The sequence below is a fragment of the Rosa chinensis genome, chromosome 2 (genome assembly GCF_002994745.2).
Source record: "Rosa chinensis cultivar Old Blush chromosome 2, RchiOBHm-V2, whole genome shotgun sequence".
NCBI lineage: Eukaryota > Viridiplantae > Streptophyta > Magnoliopsida > Rosales > Rosaceae > Rosa > Rosa chinensis.
Window position 1 is genome coordinate 20,024,978 of NC_037089.1, and position 21,678 is coordinate 20,046,655.

A 21,678-nucleotide genomic window follows, 5' to 3' on the forward strand; every position below is an offset into this window, starting at 1 on the left:
ACTTTCCTGGTACGCTACCGGTGATCAGAGCCTGGTCCTGGTCGTCGGAGTTGGGATGGTCGGAGTCCAAAGAAGAAACCGGTGTCGTCCGCGTCGACGTTTTGGTCTAGGTTTTTCCGATCTCTGAAGCTCCGAGCCCAAAAGGAGGAGAGAGAGAGAGCAGAAAGAGAGAGGACCTAAAAAGGAAGATGGTCGTGGTTTTGGAAGGGAGAGAGAGAGAGGACCCAGAAAGGAAGAAAAAAAAAATCTGATTTTAGGGTATTTTAGGAAGTGTCAAAAATTGTGAGATGAAATAATATTAAAAATTAAAAGGGTGTGCCATTTGCAATTAGGGGTGTGCAAATTTCACCCCTCTTCATAAATCATAATTCAATAAGTACAAAAGTCAAAAAGTTCCTCATCCCAATCTTAGTAAACAACAAATAGTCTCAATAAAGTCTCCATAGCATGCCCATTTTATTCGAATAATGTGATGTTCTCTAAATCATTGCAAGAACGTACCCTTCAACAAATAATATAACAAGGAAAACATGGTCGATCAGTAAATTGTAGTAGTAATTGTGCCACAAGTTAATCAAATAAAATAAGAAGTATGAATATGAATATGATTTACCTCATCTTCACCATTACACTCGGTATCATTTTCAACACTAACTCTTCTAGATTCTTCAGAATTTGATGCTGCTCGTAAAAAAAAAAAAACAGTTGTTAGCAAAATGCAAAACATTAGAAAAAATTATAGTTGTGAATGTATCATTATTCGGTACCTTGTATCTCACTCCATAACCAATCTCGAGCACACATCAAAGCCTCTATTGTCTTTGAATGGAGTCGGCTGCGATGAGAACTTATAATCCAAGATTCCGAAGCAACAGTCGAGACAGGAATTGCTAAAATATCTCTAGCAATTTCTTGCAAAGTGGGATACTTAATTCCATTTGATTTCCACCAACACAATATATCAAAAGTATCATAATCATTTATAGGTAAGAGAGATTCCTCTAAATAATGATCTAACTCAGACTTAACATGTGTATTGGTAGCAGAAGAAGAAACAAAGACATCTAATTGTTTTACCAAATCAAGTTTAAGTGCAGATGTCCTTGATGAAGAGGAAGAGATTGGAGCTTGAGATGCTTCACAACTATGATTAGATCTAGATTGATACTCCTTGACTACGTCATAAAGCATCTTTTTATATCTCTCAATTTCATTTGATGCAATTGCTTTACTGTGGGGATAAAGTAAAGGGCACAAAAACTCTATCTGTTTCATCTTGTACCTTGGGTCCAAAATGCTTGCAATTCCCATCAAACCATGCATTGTGCCCCAGTACTTCTCAAACTTCATAAGCATTTTTGATGCCATTGCTTGCACCTCAACCTGTTCTGATTCCTGCCAATCATATATTGCCATTCTAATAGCACAGATATTTTTAAAATAAAGATTGGTTGTAGGATACTGAGTCCCAGAAAAAAGCTCTGTTGCATCATAAAACATTTCTAATTTGTCTATAATCTCTTTCGTCTTTGACCAATCATCTTCACTAGGGGAAAATTTGTATAAAGCATCACGATGTTTCAGACGAGGAAAAACATCTTTATATATCATTGCAGTGTTAAGCATAGTATACGTAGAGTTCCACCTAGTTTTGCAATCAAGTTCCAACTTTTTAGTGCTTGGAATTCTTAATTGCTTTGCTGCCTCAACAAATTTCTCCTCTCTATTTGGGGTAGCTGTCCAAAATGCAACACTATACCGAATTTTTTCAACACTATCTTTGATCACATCTAAGCCATCTCTCACAACTAAGTTTAATATATGAGCACAGCAACGCATGTGGAATAAATCTCCATCCAACAAAAGTGAACTAGAATCGATCTTACCCAATATTTTGTCAATCATGGCATCATTGGTGGTGCAATTATCTACAGTTAGAGTAGATAGCTTGCGGTCAAGATTCCACTCAAACAAGCAATTCACCAAAGCATCTGCAAGTACCTCCGCTGTGTGTGGACATGGTACATATATAAACCTAGCGAAAAATAAAATAAGTTCAAATTTAGTTAATAAAATGAGATAAAAAATCAAAAGCTCACGAAAGATTAATTATCAGTTTACCTTAAGAGTCGATTTTGCAAATTCCACGAATCATCAATGAAGTGGGAAGTGATTGTCATAAATCCTCTCTTTTGATTACTTGATGTCCACATATCCGTTGTAATAGCAATTCTGCTTCTATTCGAATCCAACAACTTCATTGTTTTCTCCCTTTCAACTTCAAAAATCTTAAAAATATCTTTCTTGATTGTGTTTCGAGTAGGAACTAGGAACAACGGTTGCAGTTCAAAAGAATACCTTCTGAATCCAACATGATCCACAATTGACAACGGATACTCATGAAGAATTATCATATGTCCAAGTTCCTTCCTGGCATTGTCTGGGTTAAAGCTATAAGTCAGTTTAGTAGACCCATCAATAGATTTTGTAGGATGTAACATTGACTGATCTATGGTTCTTTGTTTCTTGTAAAGACAAGACTTAATATGATCATGTAAGTGTGTAGTTAGTTACACTATTCTTTTCAGAAATCAATTGCTTCTTACAATGGTTGCACACAGCTTTTCTTTTACCACCAATTACCTGTTTTTCAAAATGATCCCATACAACCGACTTTGGTGCTCTCATAAACCCTGGGCGGTTTACATTAGTCAACTCATTCGTACCTGTTGGTGTTGAGTTCTCCTGGTTCTCAGTTGGTGGTGCAGCAATGGTCGAATTCTCTGTTGATGTGATAGGAATTGGAGGCGATTGATTCTCCATCGTTCCAGCATCACCATTAGTGGTGGTTGATTGTGAAGAGGCCATCTATTGATCTGCTAAACATAATTAGAAACTTGATTCATGGAACCACTACTTATAGCAATATCATATAGATATATAATAGATTTGCATGCAAAACAAGTTTCTGGTCCCATGTGCTTGAATTGATCAAGTTTTTACATACTTTAGAACTTTCGTAGTATACTTATAGCTAGGACTAAGCAACAAAAAAAAAAAGAAATAGGAGAAGGAGTTTTAACCTTTGTGGTAGAAAAGCTTTTCTTTCTAGTGGAAGAATTTGCCGTCAACAAGGGAGAAGATATAGATCAAAGAGAGAACGATAGGAACGGCTGGGTTGTCATTTATGAAGTTAGGGTTTATAACTTTATATGGTGACTTTTATATTGTAAAAGTGTAGCCATTAAAATAAAGTAGTAAATTTGTATACATTTATTACTTATATTATAAAAAATAACTTCATATAAATATATATATATATATATTAAATATATATATATATATATATATATATTATTGGGGCGGGTTTGGGGATGGAGATCACAATACCATCCCCGCCCCATCCCCAATCTTAGATAGCGGAGATTGGGGATCCCCATTCCCCATTTGTCTCCGAATCCGCCCCCCATTAGGGGCGGGTATCCAATGGAGCTCCGCCTCGCTTGAGATTTTTGCCATCACTACAATAGTGGGTAGGAAATGGTATTCTTAACCCACTTTTGTGGTAGTGATATATGTCATTTAAAAAAATAAAGTTTACCATATTAACAATACATTCTTTCTTGATGTGTAACATTATTCAAAAACATGTAATAAATATTGTTAAAATAATAAATTACATTTAGTAGAACTAGAATTACGACTTATACCACACGTCCACACTTATTGTGGTTGTGGTAATTGAGTGATCAAAGATGTAAATATCACAGTTTGACAACTTTTACCAAATTGAAAACTTTGATTATCAAACGGAGAACCTCCTTACAATACTGAGTATTTACATATCTTTTAGTCTAATATTAATTTTACCATGTTCACAACACAATTATTATCGGAATTGTAAAATGATTAATAATCTTGTAAATGATGTTGTATATGAAGTAATTACTAAACTAGAACAAAAATTACCGCTTTTACATCAATTGTTGTGGGACATTGTGGTAAAATGTGTAGTCATTCTAGTAGTTATTTCATTAATGATAAAATCATAAATATTTACCATTCTAACAACAAATTTGTTGTTACACTTATTAAATTGTCCATAAACTAGTACATTAGTTTAGTTGGAGTAATTACTACAAATTGAATAAAAATTACTGCCTTTATATCAATTAATGTGGATTGTGGTAATGCATGGTCATTAAAGTAATAATTTCATTAATGATAAAAGTATAAAAATTTATTATTCTGACAACAAGTTTGTTGTCACACTTGTTAAATTATCCATAAATTAGTACATTGGTTGTAGTTGGAGTAATTACTATAAATTGAATAAAAATTATCGTTTTTATATCAATTGTTGTAGTTTGTTGTAAATTACATCAACTGAAAGTAATTACAACTTCTATGATGGAAATTACATAATATAATACTTTAATTACACGCAACGGAGAACTTTATCACACCAATGAGGACATATGTGTTTTTTTGTCAAAATATAACGGTTTACTTATATGATAACACATTGTGGTAATATTTGTAAACTGGTTCAAAAAGCAATAATAATTAGTTGTACGTGACATAGTTACTACATTTAAAACAAGAGATTTTCTATTTTTACTTCAATTGTTATGGTTGTAGTCAAATGCATGTAAAAAGAATTATATTCGGTTAAGAGAACTACTAATGATATAATGAATTATTAATAAAGATTATTTAGCTAATAGTAATTCGGTGAGTCTAGGTTGGGAGGTTTTTTTTATTGAAAGGAAAAAATGTAATTGTCAATTGTGTAATTGTAATTGATAATAAAACATTAATTGGCTAATGATATAATTAATTTTTAATAAATAAATGATAATAATTAGTAAAACTCATGTCAAATAGGCCATTACATACTCTCCCGCTGGTGAGCTGAGGCCAGATCAAGGATTTGTGGTGAAAAACCACAATGATACATAGGGATAGATTTACCATATATGAACTTAGTGCTCACTTAAAAGCGAGTCTATAAGCTATGAAAAAACATAGCGAATAGACAAGCAAACTACACTCGTTAGGGTCATTAACTAATCTAACCTAACAAGCATAAGGCCCTAAAAAAAATAGGGAATTATTTAGCTAAAACTAAAACTAAAACTAAAACTAAAATAGAGGCCATAGGCCTATGACCCAATAGCCCACAGTTTGCCCTAGCCCGAGCCCAATAGCAAGGAGCCCAATCCAACCATTCTCGCACTGTGCCAAGCCGCCGACAGTAAAACACAGTAGCACCGCTGCCGCCATAAGGAACACCACCACCATCATCACTCGACGCTGCCAACCACATCTCACAGTGAAACCCTCACAGGAGAAGACCCGACCCAACGTGGATCAATCTCCACCGCACCAAGTCACCACCATAAAACTCCGCTGCCTATGCCTCCATCAAAGTCATCACTTATGTGTTGCTCCTCAACCCACCATGCCGCAGTCAATCCCACGTGCCACAACGCACAATAGACCAAGATCCGGCACCGATGCCGTCAGCTTCCAAGCCAAGAGATAAACTGAGAACAACTATCAGCAAGCCTAGAGATAAACTGAGAACAACTATCAGCAAGCCTTTAAGACCCGTCTGGCAGTAGCCCCGACATCATGAGACCAAGGCCAACATAGATGCCAAACCACCACCAGATGAGCGCCGTTCGAGTACGCTGGGAGACGCGCTAGAGTTTTCGGAGAAAACTTCGAAGAGGCTAATGATATAATTAGTTAGTAATAAAGACCATTTAACTAATAATTTGAAGAGGCTAAAGGGTCGGTTACTAAATTATCCAATGATTCAAACTATGTTCAACAAAATTGTTGTATGGCAAACATCCGGATACTTCTAAAAATTCTTTCTTTTTTTCTGATAAAAATATGTATAACAAAAAGAAGCTCCAATGAACTAAACTGCAATATTTATGAAAGTAAAACCAAAAAGAACTTTGCTTTAACAAAGAAATTGGCTATTGTTCAAATGAAAACAAAGAAATTGCGACTGTTTAGAAAAGAAATGAACTCAGTAAGCGAATATCTCAATTGATTTCAGGAATCAGAGAGAGAGAGAGAGAGGAGCAAAGACCATCATGAAGATAAACAAAATATGAGAATCTGGTGTCAACGTCTGACGAAGACCATGGGAGAGGAGACAAATTAAGCCATACTTTACCATTTAGAAATGTGAGGGCTCATCTCAAATGCTGTATTAGCTCTTTGTTTATGTTGAAGCAGTGGCTATATTTGTGGAAGTCGATCGACTCCAAAATCTTATTTAGAAAATTAGAAGGAAAGTTGGCAACATGTCGCGGCCATCTACACCGGATCTCTGTATGAACCCTACTTCGGATTAATTAATCTAATTTATAAATTATGATAGTTTCTTCTCCAATACAAAATTACAAAGTCCTGTTAAAATATAAAGAGGGTTAAGTCTTGTAGAGCTAATTAAGTCATGCTGACATAAATATATAGTTTCGTGTCATCAGCAACACCAACATTCACTACTAGCAAAACAGCATTTACCCACAGATTTTAATCTGTGTGTAATAATACTTTCTCACACGGATTTCAGTGAGTAATGGTTTTTACCCACAGTACACGCACAGATTGAATTACCGTGTGGTTTGGAGGGGGGGTAATACTCATCTCACACGGATTATCTTGTCCGTGTGACTATAAGACGTGGGCCCCACGATCTTTCTATAAATATAAAATACCGTAATGGAATGAATCCGTGTGAATAACTTCCTTTTTCACACAGAAATCTGTGTCAAATACGTAAGTTGTTCACACAGATATCTGTGTCAAATACATACATTCTATCTCACACAGATTTCTGTGTGAAAGAGTTATAGCTTTCAAAAAAAAAAATTCTGCAAATTAATTATCAAATACATCAGTAACCAATTTTTTTTCCCTGAACATTTCAACAAGATAGAGCCAATCTATCCAACCACATATTTGCTCTGAAATTGCAAAGTAAACCTACTGAAGATACTGACAATCTAAACATATAAGTTTGAAATAAATAACAGCTTGTGCATAAGAATTAATTTTGTAAATTGAAAACCCAACTCTAATCGCCATCACTTGTATCCGGTTGACATGATAAGTCTTGGCTGCAAACAAACAAGAAGACCATCACTTAAACTACCATCCAGATTCTCCAAAAACATGGCTAAAAAAAAACTAAGATCAGTTTTTTTTTTTTCTTTCCTCACCTAGTTCTCAAAATTTTCTTGTGATAAAAATAAGGATTAGAGCAGCCACACGTTCTGGTGCTTCAAAATATGACTCAGCTGCTACAAGAGAACCAGCTGAATGCCTGGGATATTAGAGAGATATTCGCTTTCAGTTAAAGAATAATACTCATAGAAAGTCTCCTAAAAGAGTTAACAGCCTTGAAACAAAGAACATGAATCACCATGTAAACTACCCATCTGCTAGAGAAAATGAATCACCACAAGAACAATACATGAAAGAAAATTCAAAAAGAACAGGAGAAGTACATACCCCTCTATAATGGCCTTCTTAGTTGCTAGAAAATCAATGAAAAACAAGGTAACAAGCACTGAAAATGCCATGGAGTATGGATTCACAGATTTCGATTCCCCATTTACAGAAGATAAATGCCTGACAGAGTTTGAATATAAGTGTCAACCCAAACTTCGATCTATAAAATGCCAGAACTTTGGAACCAATGACCTTAGCGAACAGCTTCATAACCCAATTTCAAGAGAAAACTGAGGCTCCAAAGCCATGTAACAAGATCATAGGAAGACCAACATTCTCAGTCTCACTTGAGACACTCTCACAGTACTCTGTTAGTAAAAGTACTGCAGCCGGCAAAGTTAGCAGCTAGAACAATTAAATCAACACCAGAATAATTTCCATCCAAATGCTTTGAGGACTAACTGCACAAAAATGCACAGGAAAATGAAAGAAATAATAGAAATTAGCAACAAAGAATTACCAAAAGATTATAAAAACAGCATAATGAAGAAAAGCTTTTTTGTATGTTACCGCAAAAGTAATGGTTCCAACTATCCAAGAGTAGCATGCAGGAAAGATACTTTTAGCAATGACAAGCAGTTCATGCTATAGCTAATCAAAGTTAAACACTGTGTAAATCATGAGAACAAATAAGTTGTACAGAAAACTCAAAAAGCTACAACTTTGTTAAGTTGCCAACAAAGAAAGAAAACCAACAGAGAATACTAGCCATTTTTTTTCCTAAGAGGCAAATATCAGGACAACAATCAAGTTGATATCTAGTCAAGTTAAGCCTCTCCCATGGAACTCCTTGTTTGTCTCTTCCATTTCTAGTAATCAAGTAATATAGATATCCCAAAAAGAAGATTAACGATAATGACTGATTCAAATTGATCTAGAGTATAACAAAAGGAAAATAACAGCACCAGTTCTGTGTTTGATTTACAATAAATATAAGAACAACAAATTTAAATAAGTACACACCACACAAAGACATAATTCATATTTCACCTGTTTCTTTAGTAAGCCTCCTGTTCCCCCTGCACAAATAACCAAAAACAAATTCTAATCCTTTCAATAAAATAGTCCAAAGCAACAACACCATAGCGAACATCAATCTCAAAAGGAGAACATACCACACAAAGGTATAATTGAGATATCAAAATAAGAACAATTATATAAGGACCAAAATTGCAATTGTGCCTTTAAGATATTTTAAGATATATATTATCAAATCAGTAGCAGATGAGTGAAGTGAACTTCTATTCTTGGCGGTCATGAATTGCACAATTTTTGTTCTTACCTTTGCCAATTTGGGGACTTGTTAGATGAATCATGATGGACTTTGCCTCTTCTGTACCTCAGAATTTTCTCCCTCATATATTTCTGATACATGTATCTTGCCATAAACACAAGCTTCACCTCATACCAATTGATAACCTACAATTTCACCCTAGTAAACTAACCCACCAATTATGTACAAAGAGGATTTGCGTACTGAATTCAAACCAAGCATGACAAGAAAATCTATATTTCCAAATCGAAAATAAGAATATTACAGGTGTGGTCACTGAGTAAAGACGTACTCTGTAGAAGAAAGCTTCGCGACGATGAATTTAAGCCGCTTCTTGAACTGCTATTTCCTCTGGAAGTCGAACTAAAACCTAAATTCGAAGATCTGTACAACCAACAACACCCACATATGAAAGGAAGTGCATGTGTATAGCTCAATGATCTATTCGTGACCAACAATAAGAGAAAGGGAGAGACAGAGAAAAAGAGAAAGGAATTACCCATTCTTTGTAGAATTTATATTTCCCAGAATAACCAGAGAACTTGAGGCTTACTGTTTTTCTTGGTTTGCAGGTGAGGGAAAGATGAGAGAGGGAGAAAGTTTACTCGGCTAAAGGATAAGAAAAACTGAAAAGGGTCAGAGAGAGAGAGAGAGATAGAGAGAGACAGCGTGTGTGAGACTTAAAAGTCTAAAACTACTGGGGGAGGGAAATTGAATTTGTTGCAAAACAGTGAGCGGGAAAAAATTACCACAGAAATCCGTGTGGAATACATATATATTTACCACTGAAATCCGTGTGTATTTATCTCGGTAATTAACTTTGATTGTTTACACGGAATTCTGTCTCTATTTTATTTTTTTCACACGGAATTCTGTCTCTATTTTATTTTTTTCACACAGAATTCAGTAGCTAATTTTTTTTTTCACACAGAAATCCGTGTCTACATTTCACACAGATATTTGTGTGTTGCTTATTTCACACAGAATTTTGTACCAAAAATTTATTGTAACGGAAATCCGTCCCATTATAATTCACAGAACATAAAAATTAACTATTTCTAAATAAATTAAATTATAATATGTACAGAAATCCGTGTGAAATACATATTCACACAGATAACCGTGTGAAAATACTTTAGTTTTTACACAGACATCTGTTACTATTGTTTTCTCACACAGATTTCTGTTGATATTGTTACTGTGTAAATTATTGTGGGCCCAATTATGCTCATTTCACACGGTTATATGTTAGTATTTCTATTTCACACGGATTTCTGTGGCTTTTAACTACAGTAAATCCGTGTGTGTTGTTATTTTGCTAGTAGTGATTTCTAAATTTTAAGAATTGTCTACAAGTTGTACGTGTATCAATTTTGATCAGTTTAGTTGACGTTTGGAATATATTCATATTACTTTTGAATTGTATACTATTAGATTAATTGTTGGTTAACAGGTAGCCTCCCTAGCTACTCTTTTCCTAATCGTAATATTTCTACACCCTCCCTCACAAATCCTGCTCCTTTGAAGTGCACAGACGTTGAAGTTTGGTCAAGTTCATAACATCTCCATCTTCTAATTAGTCACGGTCAAGAAAAGAACACATCGGCTAACATACTTTTTGGGCAGTTTTTATTTGAAACTGACATGCGTTGCTGTTAACTACATGAGATTAAAAAAATAATAATAATAAAAAAAAAAATTTGTAACAAAAGACTGTTGTGTTTCATTAAGCAAAAGAATAAGTTACAAGTAGATCGTTTTCAATACAACTAGAAGCCATTGAAAGTTACTTCTAACCGAACATATATACACCCAACATGTTGCAACACAAACTGCACAATTGTCTCCATTAAGGGCAGTAAACATCGCAACACAGTCAGTTTCAATGTCCAAATTGACCATGCCTTGATGAATAATAAGTAGGAGTCCAGCTCTCATTCCCTCCGCTTCCATTTGATAAACCGATCTTACATGGGAAAAGGGCCAAGCAATTGCAGCTTTTGTTTCTGTGAGTTAATATATACCTCATCCTAGGGCGTCCTTTTATCAAACCTTGCTAGCTGCTTTGCTTTGATTTTAAATTACGCGAGATTATTTCCTCAGAGGCAATTGCTATGCAAAGACTATTATGGAGATATAGTTGCGTTATATTACAATAGGAGATTGAGAAGACCGTCATTCTTTACAATCTTCACATGTTTACCCCAATAATTTCAGCAATCATCTACGTACCTTGACTTAATTGATTAATGAATGAGTCATCTTGACTCCAGTAGCAGCTGGCCTTCGATAAGCGTGCGTGTCAACTTCTTCTTGCCTATAATTATCTATAAAAGTCGTCGATGAAGTTGTATGAAATTTGATATTCTACTTATTATGGACAGTCATGTTGACATCTTCAATTCTCACTGTAGCTTCTTTCGTACACAAATTGTCTGTGGTCTAACCTAATAGGCAGCCTCCCCTCTTATTCAATCCATAAAAAGCCGCCCCAAGCCTCTTACATTATATACGTACGTACAAGTTGGTTATAAATAGCACATCACCAACTTCACCTTTACTTGCATATCATATCATGATGATCTCCCCCATCTGCTTCTTCATATTTTCTCTCGTTCTCTCCTCTTCCTATGCTGCTGTGCAAGACTTCTGTGTTGCAGACTACACAGCTCTTCAAGGCCCTGCAGGGTACTCTTGCAAAGACCCTGCAAAAGTTACGGTAGATGATTTCGTCTACTCTGGCCTAAGAGTTCCTGGCAATACCTCCAATATTCACAAGTTTGGATTTGTACCTGCAGTTGTTGCTCAGTTTCCAGGTCTCAATGGCCTCGGCGTTTCGGTGGCTCGCACGGACTTGGGTGTGGGTGGAGTTATCCCATTCCACACTCACCGTGGAGCTACAGAAGTGCTAATTGTCGCGGAAGGAAGTTCGGTACTTGCAGGGTTCATTGACTCGAATAACAAAGTTTATCTGAAAACTCTGAACAAGGGTGATAGTATGATTTTCCCTCGAGGTTTATTTCACTTCGCAGTGAATCAAGGCGATACTCCGGTCCTTATGTATGCTAGCTTAAGCAGTGAAAACCCAGGTCTGGATGTTTTGGAGACTTCACTGTTTAAAAACGATTTGTCTACTGATTTGATATCCAAGACTACTTTACTGGACAAATCTCAGATCAGGAAACTTAAGCGTCTTCTTGGTGGTACTAATTAATGTCTCTTAATCGATGTACTCAGATGCAGAATGTAATAACTATATGATGTCATTTTTTTCTTTTTTCTGAAGACAAATAATAATTCTTCCATTGCAGATCTTAATGTATGACTTTTATTTCTTGTACATGTTTTTTTCTCTGAACAAATGTTTCTCGCACTTTCTAATCTATCCTTTGGAGCAGCGTCTTTGTTCAAAAAATGCAACCGAAGTATATATAGACCTTACTTACTCATTATTCAATAAAAATACTCTTCCGGATCAGAATCATATCGCGCGTCCTCTGCAAATTTCCATCTTTCGTCTTCAAGTAGAGTTCTTTCTTTGTGCTTACCCTAGTTTGTTGCCTTTGATAAGAAGTTATAGAAGTGGTATTCGGTGGCAAACGCGGAATTGAATTTATGGCTACAACAAATTAGAAATTTTTTAAGTAGCAGAGAATATAAAACCAAAAAACATATATTTCGATTTATTACTGTATATATAACTATAATTTAGTTGGTGTTCAAGACTTCATTAATTATGAAGTGCCCTAAAGACCAAGACATCAAATCACACGTAGAGCTGTCACCCTATTTTTGTAATAGTGATACACTGATACTACTATGGAACGATGGCGTGTGCATGCAGTTATGACAATCATGTAGAACCATATGTGATTCATCTTAACCCCAGCCTCCCGTTCAAATGTAGTATTAGTCAAGTTGTGTTGATAATCATCATCATTTTGTTAGATTCTTCAATGGAAGTATACAACACGTACAACTACTACAAATAGAATTCTTCAACTTTAGTTCATGAATCGTACTAGCAAAGGTTGGTCCATAAGTCGATCGTAACATTGGGCTTCCTTTTCCAAATCTTTAGTTTGTCCGATATCACTTGAAGGCTTTGAGTTCAATAGCCTCTGCATGTAACCCTTCTCTTCGGTGTTCAAGTTCGAAGCCTCACACGCAGTGCCGCTTCATGACTCTGGTTTGATCTCTCTCTCTCTCTCTCTCTCTCTCTCACTGCCTTCACTTCGCCTCTCATCCATGTTCGAAATCGAAGCCTCAATCCTTGATTGATGGCTGCTTGGCAATTTGATTCAGGGTCAGTCTTGTATCTATTTCAGTTTCAATTTCTTTGAATTTGATGAATGTTTGAGATAATATTGTTCTGGGTTTGACGGATATGAGATCAATTATGCTTGAATTGCTTTGAGTTTTAGATATATTCTTTTGGAGCTAAGATTGTATAGTTTGTTTAGATGGAATTGTAAATTCTTTGTCTTTTTGCTTAAATTTGTGTAATTGGGTACTGAATCAATGTGGGTTTAGGTTGATTTGGGAAAATGGGAACCAGATCGAGTAGTTTTCTTCCAGTAGCTTCAATTTCTTCTTCCTCTTCCTCTCTTTGTTCACTCGGTTCAAACATGCCCGACTCTCCCAGACGGAGCTCTCCCAGACGGGTCTGATTTATATAATTATATGTTCTTTGCATAGTTTTAGAGAAAAATTTAGTTTCTTGGAATCGTGATGATTATAACTGAATGGGATTTGAACCACTATGGTGGTTGATTCAATTGCTTATACTAGTATTAAACTCTTACCGCTGATGCGGGGTTTTAACTAGTAGAATCGTACTAGCATTGTATGGGTGCTTATTATGTTCTCAGAACAATTACTCTTCAAGAGAAAAAGAACATAAAATAGAAAAGACGAGATGTTTGTATGCTATCTTAGAAAGGGTTGACTGATATATGGGAAGTGGAGATGTGATCTCAACGGAAGCTGTTGAGAGAAGTGGAGGATATTATGAATGGGTGGACAGCCCAAAAAGGAGCAGATAGGAGTGCGGGAAGGATGAGTTTTATCTTTTTTGGAAGCTTTTGGTACAAGTGCATCATCGTTTTTTTTCTGAATTTTTTCCTTGCTCTTTCTCTGTACATTCTCTTTCTTTCTTAATTTGGTAGCCTAGGTACCTTGATAGTTAAGTCTAGTGTGTGTTTTAGATCTATGTTACTCTATAAGAGTACTGGTTGAAAGCATTCTTGTAGAGTCAGTATTGAGCCAGATGTGTTGAAAGCATGGGCTGATTCTGAAGGCATAAAGGTACAGATTTAGCTTTTTAGGTATTAATACTTCCATGAATGAGGTCATAATTTAAATATATTTTCTCCATCAAGCATCTCAATGTTCAAACTATATAAGGATTAAACAATTGGGATAAATTGAAATGTTTTTTGATGTCCTGGTGATGTGTTAGTGTAGGTATGAATTAGGTTACTGGTTTGACAAAAGCATTGGTTCAGTGGTGTATAACATTTGATAGTAGGTTTGACTCTCATAGCATTGGTTCTTTTTCACTATTTGCATCTTTCTTTTGCTTGTGTTATATTTTACTGAAAGTTTGACTCTCATAGCAGATCACCACATTCAAAACAATTGATTTCTCCCTCTTGCTTTATATATCGTTTCTTCTGATCTGTGTTCATTTAACATTACTCTTTCCAACTGGTCAGTGTTTTTATTGTTTTGCATCGATTGCAGCCTTGTGCTTAACTTAGCCCAAAACTTAAATTGCATTGATGCCTACCATCCAGACTTTTAGCATTGTTCTTATCATCCTTATGGACTATGATGGTGGTCTATGAAAGTCATTGAAAGAATGCTGACTGCTATGATTAGAACTGTCCATTCAATTATAATGTATGATTTCTAGTGTTGGGCTATCCGTCCTTTAACATTCAATTATTTGAGTATTGAATGTTACATATCAGTTTACTGGTCCTCTGGGTATGTTGTAGGTACTCTGTACTTGAGCATACTTGGGTTGGATCAACACAGCAAGAGTTGCTGCATTAGGTGGGGCTAGTAGGACATCCAAGAGGGGAAGGATTTCATGCTTCTTATCGTGAGAAGGTTGTGTAGGAAGTGATTTCAAACTGTAGTGGATAAGTTCTTTCACAACTATTTTGTACCTCTTGTTATAAGCCATTTGACTTGTAGAGGCTGTTGAGATTTACAATTTACTTGTCTGATTTTTTTTTTTTCCTTCTTCGTATTTATTGTGTCTAACTTTTGAGATCCAAAGAGAAATAAATTTATTATGTTTAATTGGCCTCCCCCTTTAGCTGTATTTCTTTTTGCTTAATCTTATAGGTTTTACAGTAGCTAAGTCAATGAGTAAACTATCTATAGAAGGTTTCAAGCTCCATGATTACTCAAGTTGTTTCTGTTGAATTTTCACAAATGTCAGACCCTCTTTATGAATCAGGTGAACTTCATGCAACATGTCTCAGATAGAGTGCATGTTGTTCATCTCGATAAACTGATCTCTTCTCTATATGTGCACGTTCTGAATGCTTTTTACTTGCTTTAGGAACCGAAACGATTTTGGTGTCTCAACATTATGGAAATGAGTAGTGGAAAATTGAAAATTGTATTCTCTTTGATGTTTTGTGAGAAAAGAAGATCACCACATTCAAAACAATTGATTTTTCTCCCTCTTGCTTTAAAATTGCCAATATTAATCATATGGTCACCATGATTTATAAAAATTGAAAGTTAAGAAAAAAGAAAAATTTCAGTTTACTACCCTGTGGTTTGCACTCAACATTATGTTAGTCTCTGCTCTTTCAATTTGATCAGCAACCCCATGCCTTCAATTTCAATCAGCCGTGTCCAAATTTTTCCGAGACATCCAAATCAAACGTTAAGTGGTGAGCTGGTAGCGACAAAGTCAGCGAGTGGGCCCATAAAAAGGGGTAAACTCGACATTCCACTTAATTTCCACCCAAACTAAAAAAAAAACAAAAAATTTTTGTACCACCTCGCTGGTTAATGGGTTCTCTCCAAAACTAATGAGAACCACAATGGGGAGCAAGATGGGAAGTAACCAAGCCGCCATCTCCTTCCTCACCAACCTTGCACGTGTCGCTTTCGATCTCGGCGTCGGAGCCATCATCGTCAACTTCGTGCTCTGCAGCGTCAACGACGTCCAAGCTCTGGCGCACGAGAGCTTGATCCGCCGCCAAGTTAGATCTCCAAGCCGGAAGCCCCTCGGAAATCTCCAAGCTTGATTAGTTTTCTTGATTCGAATGAGGTCGAAATCCAAGATAGGTCAGCAAAGATTGTGTCTTTGATTTTTCTACGGTTCATTCGCCGACTCCGACTCCAACTCCGACTCCGACTCCGATGAAGATGACGGAACCGAGAAACTCAGATTCGAGCGACTCCGACTTCCACTTGGATCATTTTGTTTCTGGGTTTTTCATGGCGGTAATTGCTTGATTTGGGTAATTGTTATTGGGTTATTTTTGTTGGTCGTGAATTGCTATTACGTTCAAGGATTTCCCTCGATGTGTGTCCTTCAATCGAAAGGAAATTGAACACTTCTATGCTCTGTGCTGTTCATTTGGATTTGGGTTGTTTGAATTTTGTCAAATATAGCCATCTTCTCACCTAATTAATATAGGTTCTTCACCGTATACCTCAATTCAAATTTTTGAAACTCTAATTTGTTCCTGGTTGGTTCATGAGAATTGCTTGGTGTATATGCCTCTCACAGTACTTGAAATCTGGGTATTTCTTTCAAAAGAAAGTTACAGGTCTTGTTTCAGAACTCATCAATTGGAGAAGATGGGAAGAAGTCTACTATTAGGCAATTCGCTTGGTGTATATGCCTCTCACAGTACTTGAAATCTGGGTATGCTTCATTTGAACACCTCCACTTTTTACCATCTGTTCTTCTGCACCTTCTTGGCTCTGTGTCTTTCTGCCAAAGCCCATATATATCATAGCAATCCCACCCATTTATCTCTATCTCTTCTTGTTCCAACTATGTTGCATAATTGATCTATGATTATTAGCTTTTTTGTTTGGTCTGAGATGATTAGCAAGCTTAAATTTATAGTTGTTAATTGTAATTTTTTTATTTGGTTTGAGTGGAAATTTGGGTTTTTTGTTTTGTTTTGTTTTTTTTTTTTTGAGTTTGGGTGGAAATTAAGTGGAATGTCGAGTTTACCCCTTTCTGTGGGCCCACTCGCTGACTTTGTCGTTACCAGCTCACCACTTACTGTTTGATTTGGATGTCTCAGAAAAATTTGGGCACGGCTGATTGAAATTGAAAGCATAGGGGTGTTGCTGATCAAATTGAAAGGACAGGGACTAACATGATATTGAGTGTAAACCACAGAGTAGTAAACTGAAAATTTTATAAGGACATAATAAAAATTAAAATAATGATAACAAGAGCATTTGAACAATATTTATCAAGGCAAAATAACATTTATCAAGGCAAAATAATTTTTCATGTCAAAATTGGTTATTCCACAAACAAAACGCACAAGCCAGTTTTGAGTTTACCAAACACTTCGTCACTATTTTTGCCACTGACAGCACTTATAAAAAGCCAATTTACCAAACACTCAGCTGCTTTAATTTTCAGCCACTTATTCTCATAAATAAGCAGAAGCCAGTTTTTCTTAAAAGCACGCCATACCAAACACACCCTTAAAATTCTCTCATTCTAGTGTAAGTTGTTCTTCAAGTTACTATAAAGCTGTACATGTATGCATGCATTTGCCTTTTCCAGATTCTAATTTTTCATTTATTCTCGAATTTGTAGCGACGCCTAATTTCTAGCTACGTTTATCGCATGATGTTCTCATTGTGAATTAACTGTATTGTATGACATCACATATATATATTTCATTACAAATATTGCCAAATTTTAATAAATATATAGATCTTTCGTTGCATGTCAAAGAATTAGAATTAATGAAAGTTTGATCTCTTCCAATACGACAAAAGAAAAATATTGCTCGTATCAACAAGGATTAAGTCCATCGATCATAAGAGGCAGAACTAGAATTCGACTCATTAACATGCTTCTATACCAAATTTAACTTATTATTCTATTCTGTTCATTTAGCACATATTTGAACATTTTTCCATTGCCATAAAAAAAAAAAAAAAAAAAAAACTGTTTTAGAAAGCCACATATGTAGATTACAACAATCTTGATGCGTGCTGTAGCCAAGGTTAGAAAAATCGCTAAGCGCTAGTTGGGCGGTGGCCAGGAGGCTAGCGCCCAGACGCTTAGCTGGTTTTTATTTTCTTAATTTTTATATCATATAATTATATATATATATATATATAAATACTTAAAAAGAGTTTAAAAAACTACTTAGAAGAGTTTATATTTACTAGAATTTCTATTTCATTTTATCATATATTGTTGATTCGTCGGTCAATTTGCTAAGTCACCTTAGCAAAACAGTAAGTTAAGAATATTCTCAGGAAAAAAAAAAAAGTGGGTTAAGAAGACTAAAAAACCCATAACCATCTTTGTTTTTCTTTTTTTAAAAGACAAAGTTCAATTTGTTTATCTTCTCTTTCATTCTATCTACCTTCCCAGAATCCTAGATCGATAACTCCTCCTCCTCATCATCCTAAGCATTGATCATTGAGATCTTTTGATCAATTAAAATATGAGGTCAGTACGTGTTTTAGAATTCAGAGTTTGAATGAGATCTCAAAAGTAGATGTAAAAATGAATTTCATTTGCTTCGAAAATTATTGAGATCTCAGATCTAAATCATTTGATGAATTTCAACGCCTAAAACCGCCTAGCTGCCTCGACCCCCCAGCCCGCCTAGTCGCCTGCCCAACGCACCCAGCGCCCGCTCAGGCCTTCTACCACCTCGACTGCCCAACCCACCCGGGCGCCTGCCTAAATCCTGACAGCCCAATGCCTCAGATTACCCATTACTCGAGTTGGCCTGCTGCCGCCAACGCCTAGGCGGCCGTTTTTTAGAACATTGGTTGTAGTGTATTCAAGTAGTGGGCTGCATTGCGCCACAACCCTACCCAAAGTTTTGGTAAATACTTGTCAAGTACATGGCCAATATAGTAATAGCCCATTCAGTTTTAAATTAAATAACCTGCAGTCCTGCACTTCTAAGTCTTCGACGAAAACAAAAAATCTTCTCGGCTCGGTTCCGCCACTGTCAATCCTCCTCACTTCCTCAGTTCTCTCCATTAACTTTCAATTCCACAATCCCTATTTTTCTTCCATTTTCTACATCAATTTCCTATTTTCCTTTGTCCCTCAAGACACAGGCAGAACAAAGACAAATAAAAACCTAAAAGTAGAGAATAAAGATCACTTTCCAAAATGAGTAACCTTTTTTTTTTTTTAACGTATTAGTTAGTCCATTTCATATTCGGATTCTGGGCACTTGTATCATTTTCTTACGAGTTAATTACCACCCAATTGAAACTGAATCACCCAAATATCTTTTAGTTTCACATGCACCCAATATCTTTCAGTTTCAGACATCGATCATGAACGGATGTCTTTTGTGAGAACATGAGGCATACTTTGCATGATTAATTGGGATTGCACATACAATTAATATTACAAGGAGATATTTTAACCTTGAGAAAATTCAAATTTTCTTTTCTATTTAGAGAGATGGACGATTTGCATTGCCCTTTTTAAGATACGCTTTCATATAACAAATTCAAGGTATTAAATTAAATTGTTTTGAAACATGGGAGGATACTAACCTTGCTAAGTAAAGGATCTCTCGTTTCAACTGTAAGTTAATCAAGAGAAGAGTAAACATGAATTATAGGTCTCATTCTGATACGTCCTTAGTTTTGGTTTGTCATCCTTGGGTAGATTTGTTGGACGACTGACTTATCCTCTATGAATATTTGAGGTTAGGTAGATGAGAGTTTACCTCTCTTGGCCTCTTTGGCCTAAGTAGATGAGAGTTTACGGTCTAATTGATATGACTGGATTTGTTCACTGCATCACAGCTTAATTACTCTGATTTTTTGTTTTGATTGAAAAGTAACATCAATAATACTTCTTTTATTTTTATCAAGTTATTAAAAAGAAAAGAAAAAATAACAGCTTTTATAAGAAACTTTTCATTTGATACAAAACATAAACGCATATCCTCCCAATTACAAAGAAAATGCCAATGGTACTAAACCGGCAGGCAAAACAGTTATTCATTTCATTGAATTTATTGATTACAAGTAAGATTGACTCTAGTTAGATTATATCTTAATTGGGTTTTAAGAACTGTTGAATACATAGATAACTAGCTAATTTGATAAAGCCTTGTTAGATCATCATCTCATCACTTGTCATCTTAATTAATCAGTAAACCATGTGCGCAACAAACCCTTCAAATCCTACTTCCCTATTTCTTGTCTATAGTGTTTTTACACCCAATCAAGTACAGAGGTTTGATCAAGACATCATCATTTATTTGTGCTGTAAAGCTTCAAGTACGGAGTTACTTGAACCAAACTAATCATATAGACAATTCATATCGTTTGATGTGGAGCGCACATATATACATATTGAGCCTGAACGTAAAGCGACCAAAAATCTTGCAAGTTGTAGTGCAAGGCTTCACATATATACTGATGCAAGATTTCATCTCAAGTCAGTCAGTCATTCAAACAATTTCATGATCAGGAAGTGACCTTATAAAGAGACATCTGATATGAAGATAAGAAAGGGGGAAAAAAGCAAAAGCTAGAAGAGTGAAAAGATTGTCTGAACTTCAATATTCCATGGAGACCTTTCAATTTCCCACCAAGCTTAAGCAAACGGCTCCATCTGTATATGCAACACAACAGCTAGCTGGTCTAGGATACATAGCTTAGCTTTTTCATTCCCATAAAACATGATTATGTGGTCCTCAATCACCACTTTGATTAAGTCTTTGATATATATGAATTCATGGACGTTAATTTATAAAGGTCTAATAGCCTTAAGATTCCTTGGATAGTTATCCATGTGATCGACATGGTCAAGAACACTAAGTTGTGCCCTCCCATTAGGGCTCTATTTAGAAAAGCAAAAGCAACAAACCCTTCAAATCATACTTCCCTTTTCTTCTTCTCCAACACCAAAATTTTCTTTTATATATTTGTTCTGGTACCTCACTTTGTGGGGAGCCCTAACTAGAACCCACATGGATTGCTGGACTTTCTTTTTCTTCTGCTGCAAAATGTGTCGCAGCTATGGAGCCCCATGCCTTGTTCCATATACAAACAACCAAAGCCGAGATTGGTAAGTGCTTGATATATTCTACCAAACTGAACCAAATGGGATCCTCTTTTGCTTTGTGCCATTAGCAAATTAGGCAAGAACAACTTCTTCTTTAAAGCCGGGTATCGTTCACATGAGGCCTACTATACTATGGATCCCAAAGTCGGAGAAAAATAAAAACAAGGCAGATGTGATGCAAAGCTGAAAGTCTGATCTCCCATTATCACTTTTGTGCAAGCAACAAAAGCTATATGGCAGTTGCAGCTTTGCCATTAAGGAATCAACCGAATAAAATACTAGGTTGCCAAACTATAACTAAAAGGAAATTAAGGGTGTAGAACATTATAATTATGTTTATCGAAGATTCGAAGTATATGTATTAACCTTACAACGCATACACAAACGTAAACAAACATATATGTAGAATCTATGGGCTTAATTGCCAAATTATTTAATCAACGATTGAAAATAAGCCATCTCGATCTTATTAAGGAAGAGAATGCTTGTTCCTTTAAAATTATTAAAGAAAGCAAGAACTGCTATAGTTCTACAAAAGTAGCTCGCATAGATAAATTCTACTTAACTTATC

The 21,678-nt window shown here is 35.7% G+C and overlaps 1 protein-coding gene and 3 long non-coding RNA genes across 4 annotated transcripts; 2 read left to right on the plus strand and 2 right to left on the minus strand.

The window, feature by feature from the left end:
• Nucleotides 1-7,067: 7,067 nt before the first annotated feature.
• Nucleotides 7,068-7,616, minus strand: LOC112188998. The gene is made up of 3 exons (XR_002931683.2): nucleotides 7,540-7,616; nucleotides 7,248-7,351; nucleotides 7,068-7,145 (listed from the first exon to the last, which is right to left on the minus strand). It is a non-coding gene; the product is annotated as an uncharacterized LOC112188998 (long non-coding RNA).
• A 187-nt stretch (nucleotides 7,617-7,803) lies between these two features.
• On the minus strand, nucleotides 7,804-9,052 carry LOC112188997. Its single transcript, XR_002931681.2, has 3 exons — nucleotides 8,822-9,052; nucleotides 8,530-8,558; nucleotides 7,804-8,147 (listed from the first exon to the last, which is right to left on the minus strand). It is a non-coding gene; the product is annotated as an uncharacterized LOC112188997 (long non-coding RNA).
• A 2,304-nt stretch (nucleotides 9,053-11,356) lies between these two features.
• LOC112190144 (auxin-binding protein ABP19a) lies at nucleotides 11,357-12,134 on the plus strand. Its single transcript, XM_024329561.2, has one exon. The coding sequence runs from the start codon at nucleotides 11,388-11,390 to the stop codon at nucleotides 12,024-12,026; it is 639 nt and encodes a 212-aa protein (XP_024185329.1). The 5' UTR covers nucleotides 11,357-11,387; the 3' UTR covers nucleotides 12,027-12,134.
• Nucleotides 12,135-12,636: 502 nt separating this feature from the next.
• On the plus strand, nucleotides 12,637-14,179 carry LOC121051501. Its single transcript, XR_005805902.1, has 2 exons — nucleotides 12,637-13,118; nucleotides 13,346-14,179. It is a non-coding gene; the product is annotated as an uncharacterized LOC121051501 (long non-coding RNA).
• The last annotated feature ends 7,499 nt before the right edge of the window (nucleotides 14,180-21,678 follow it).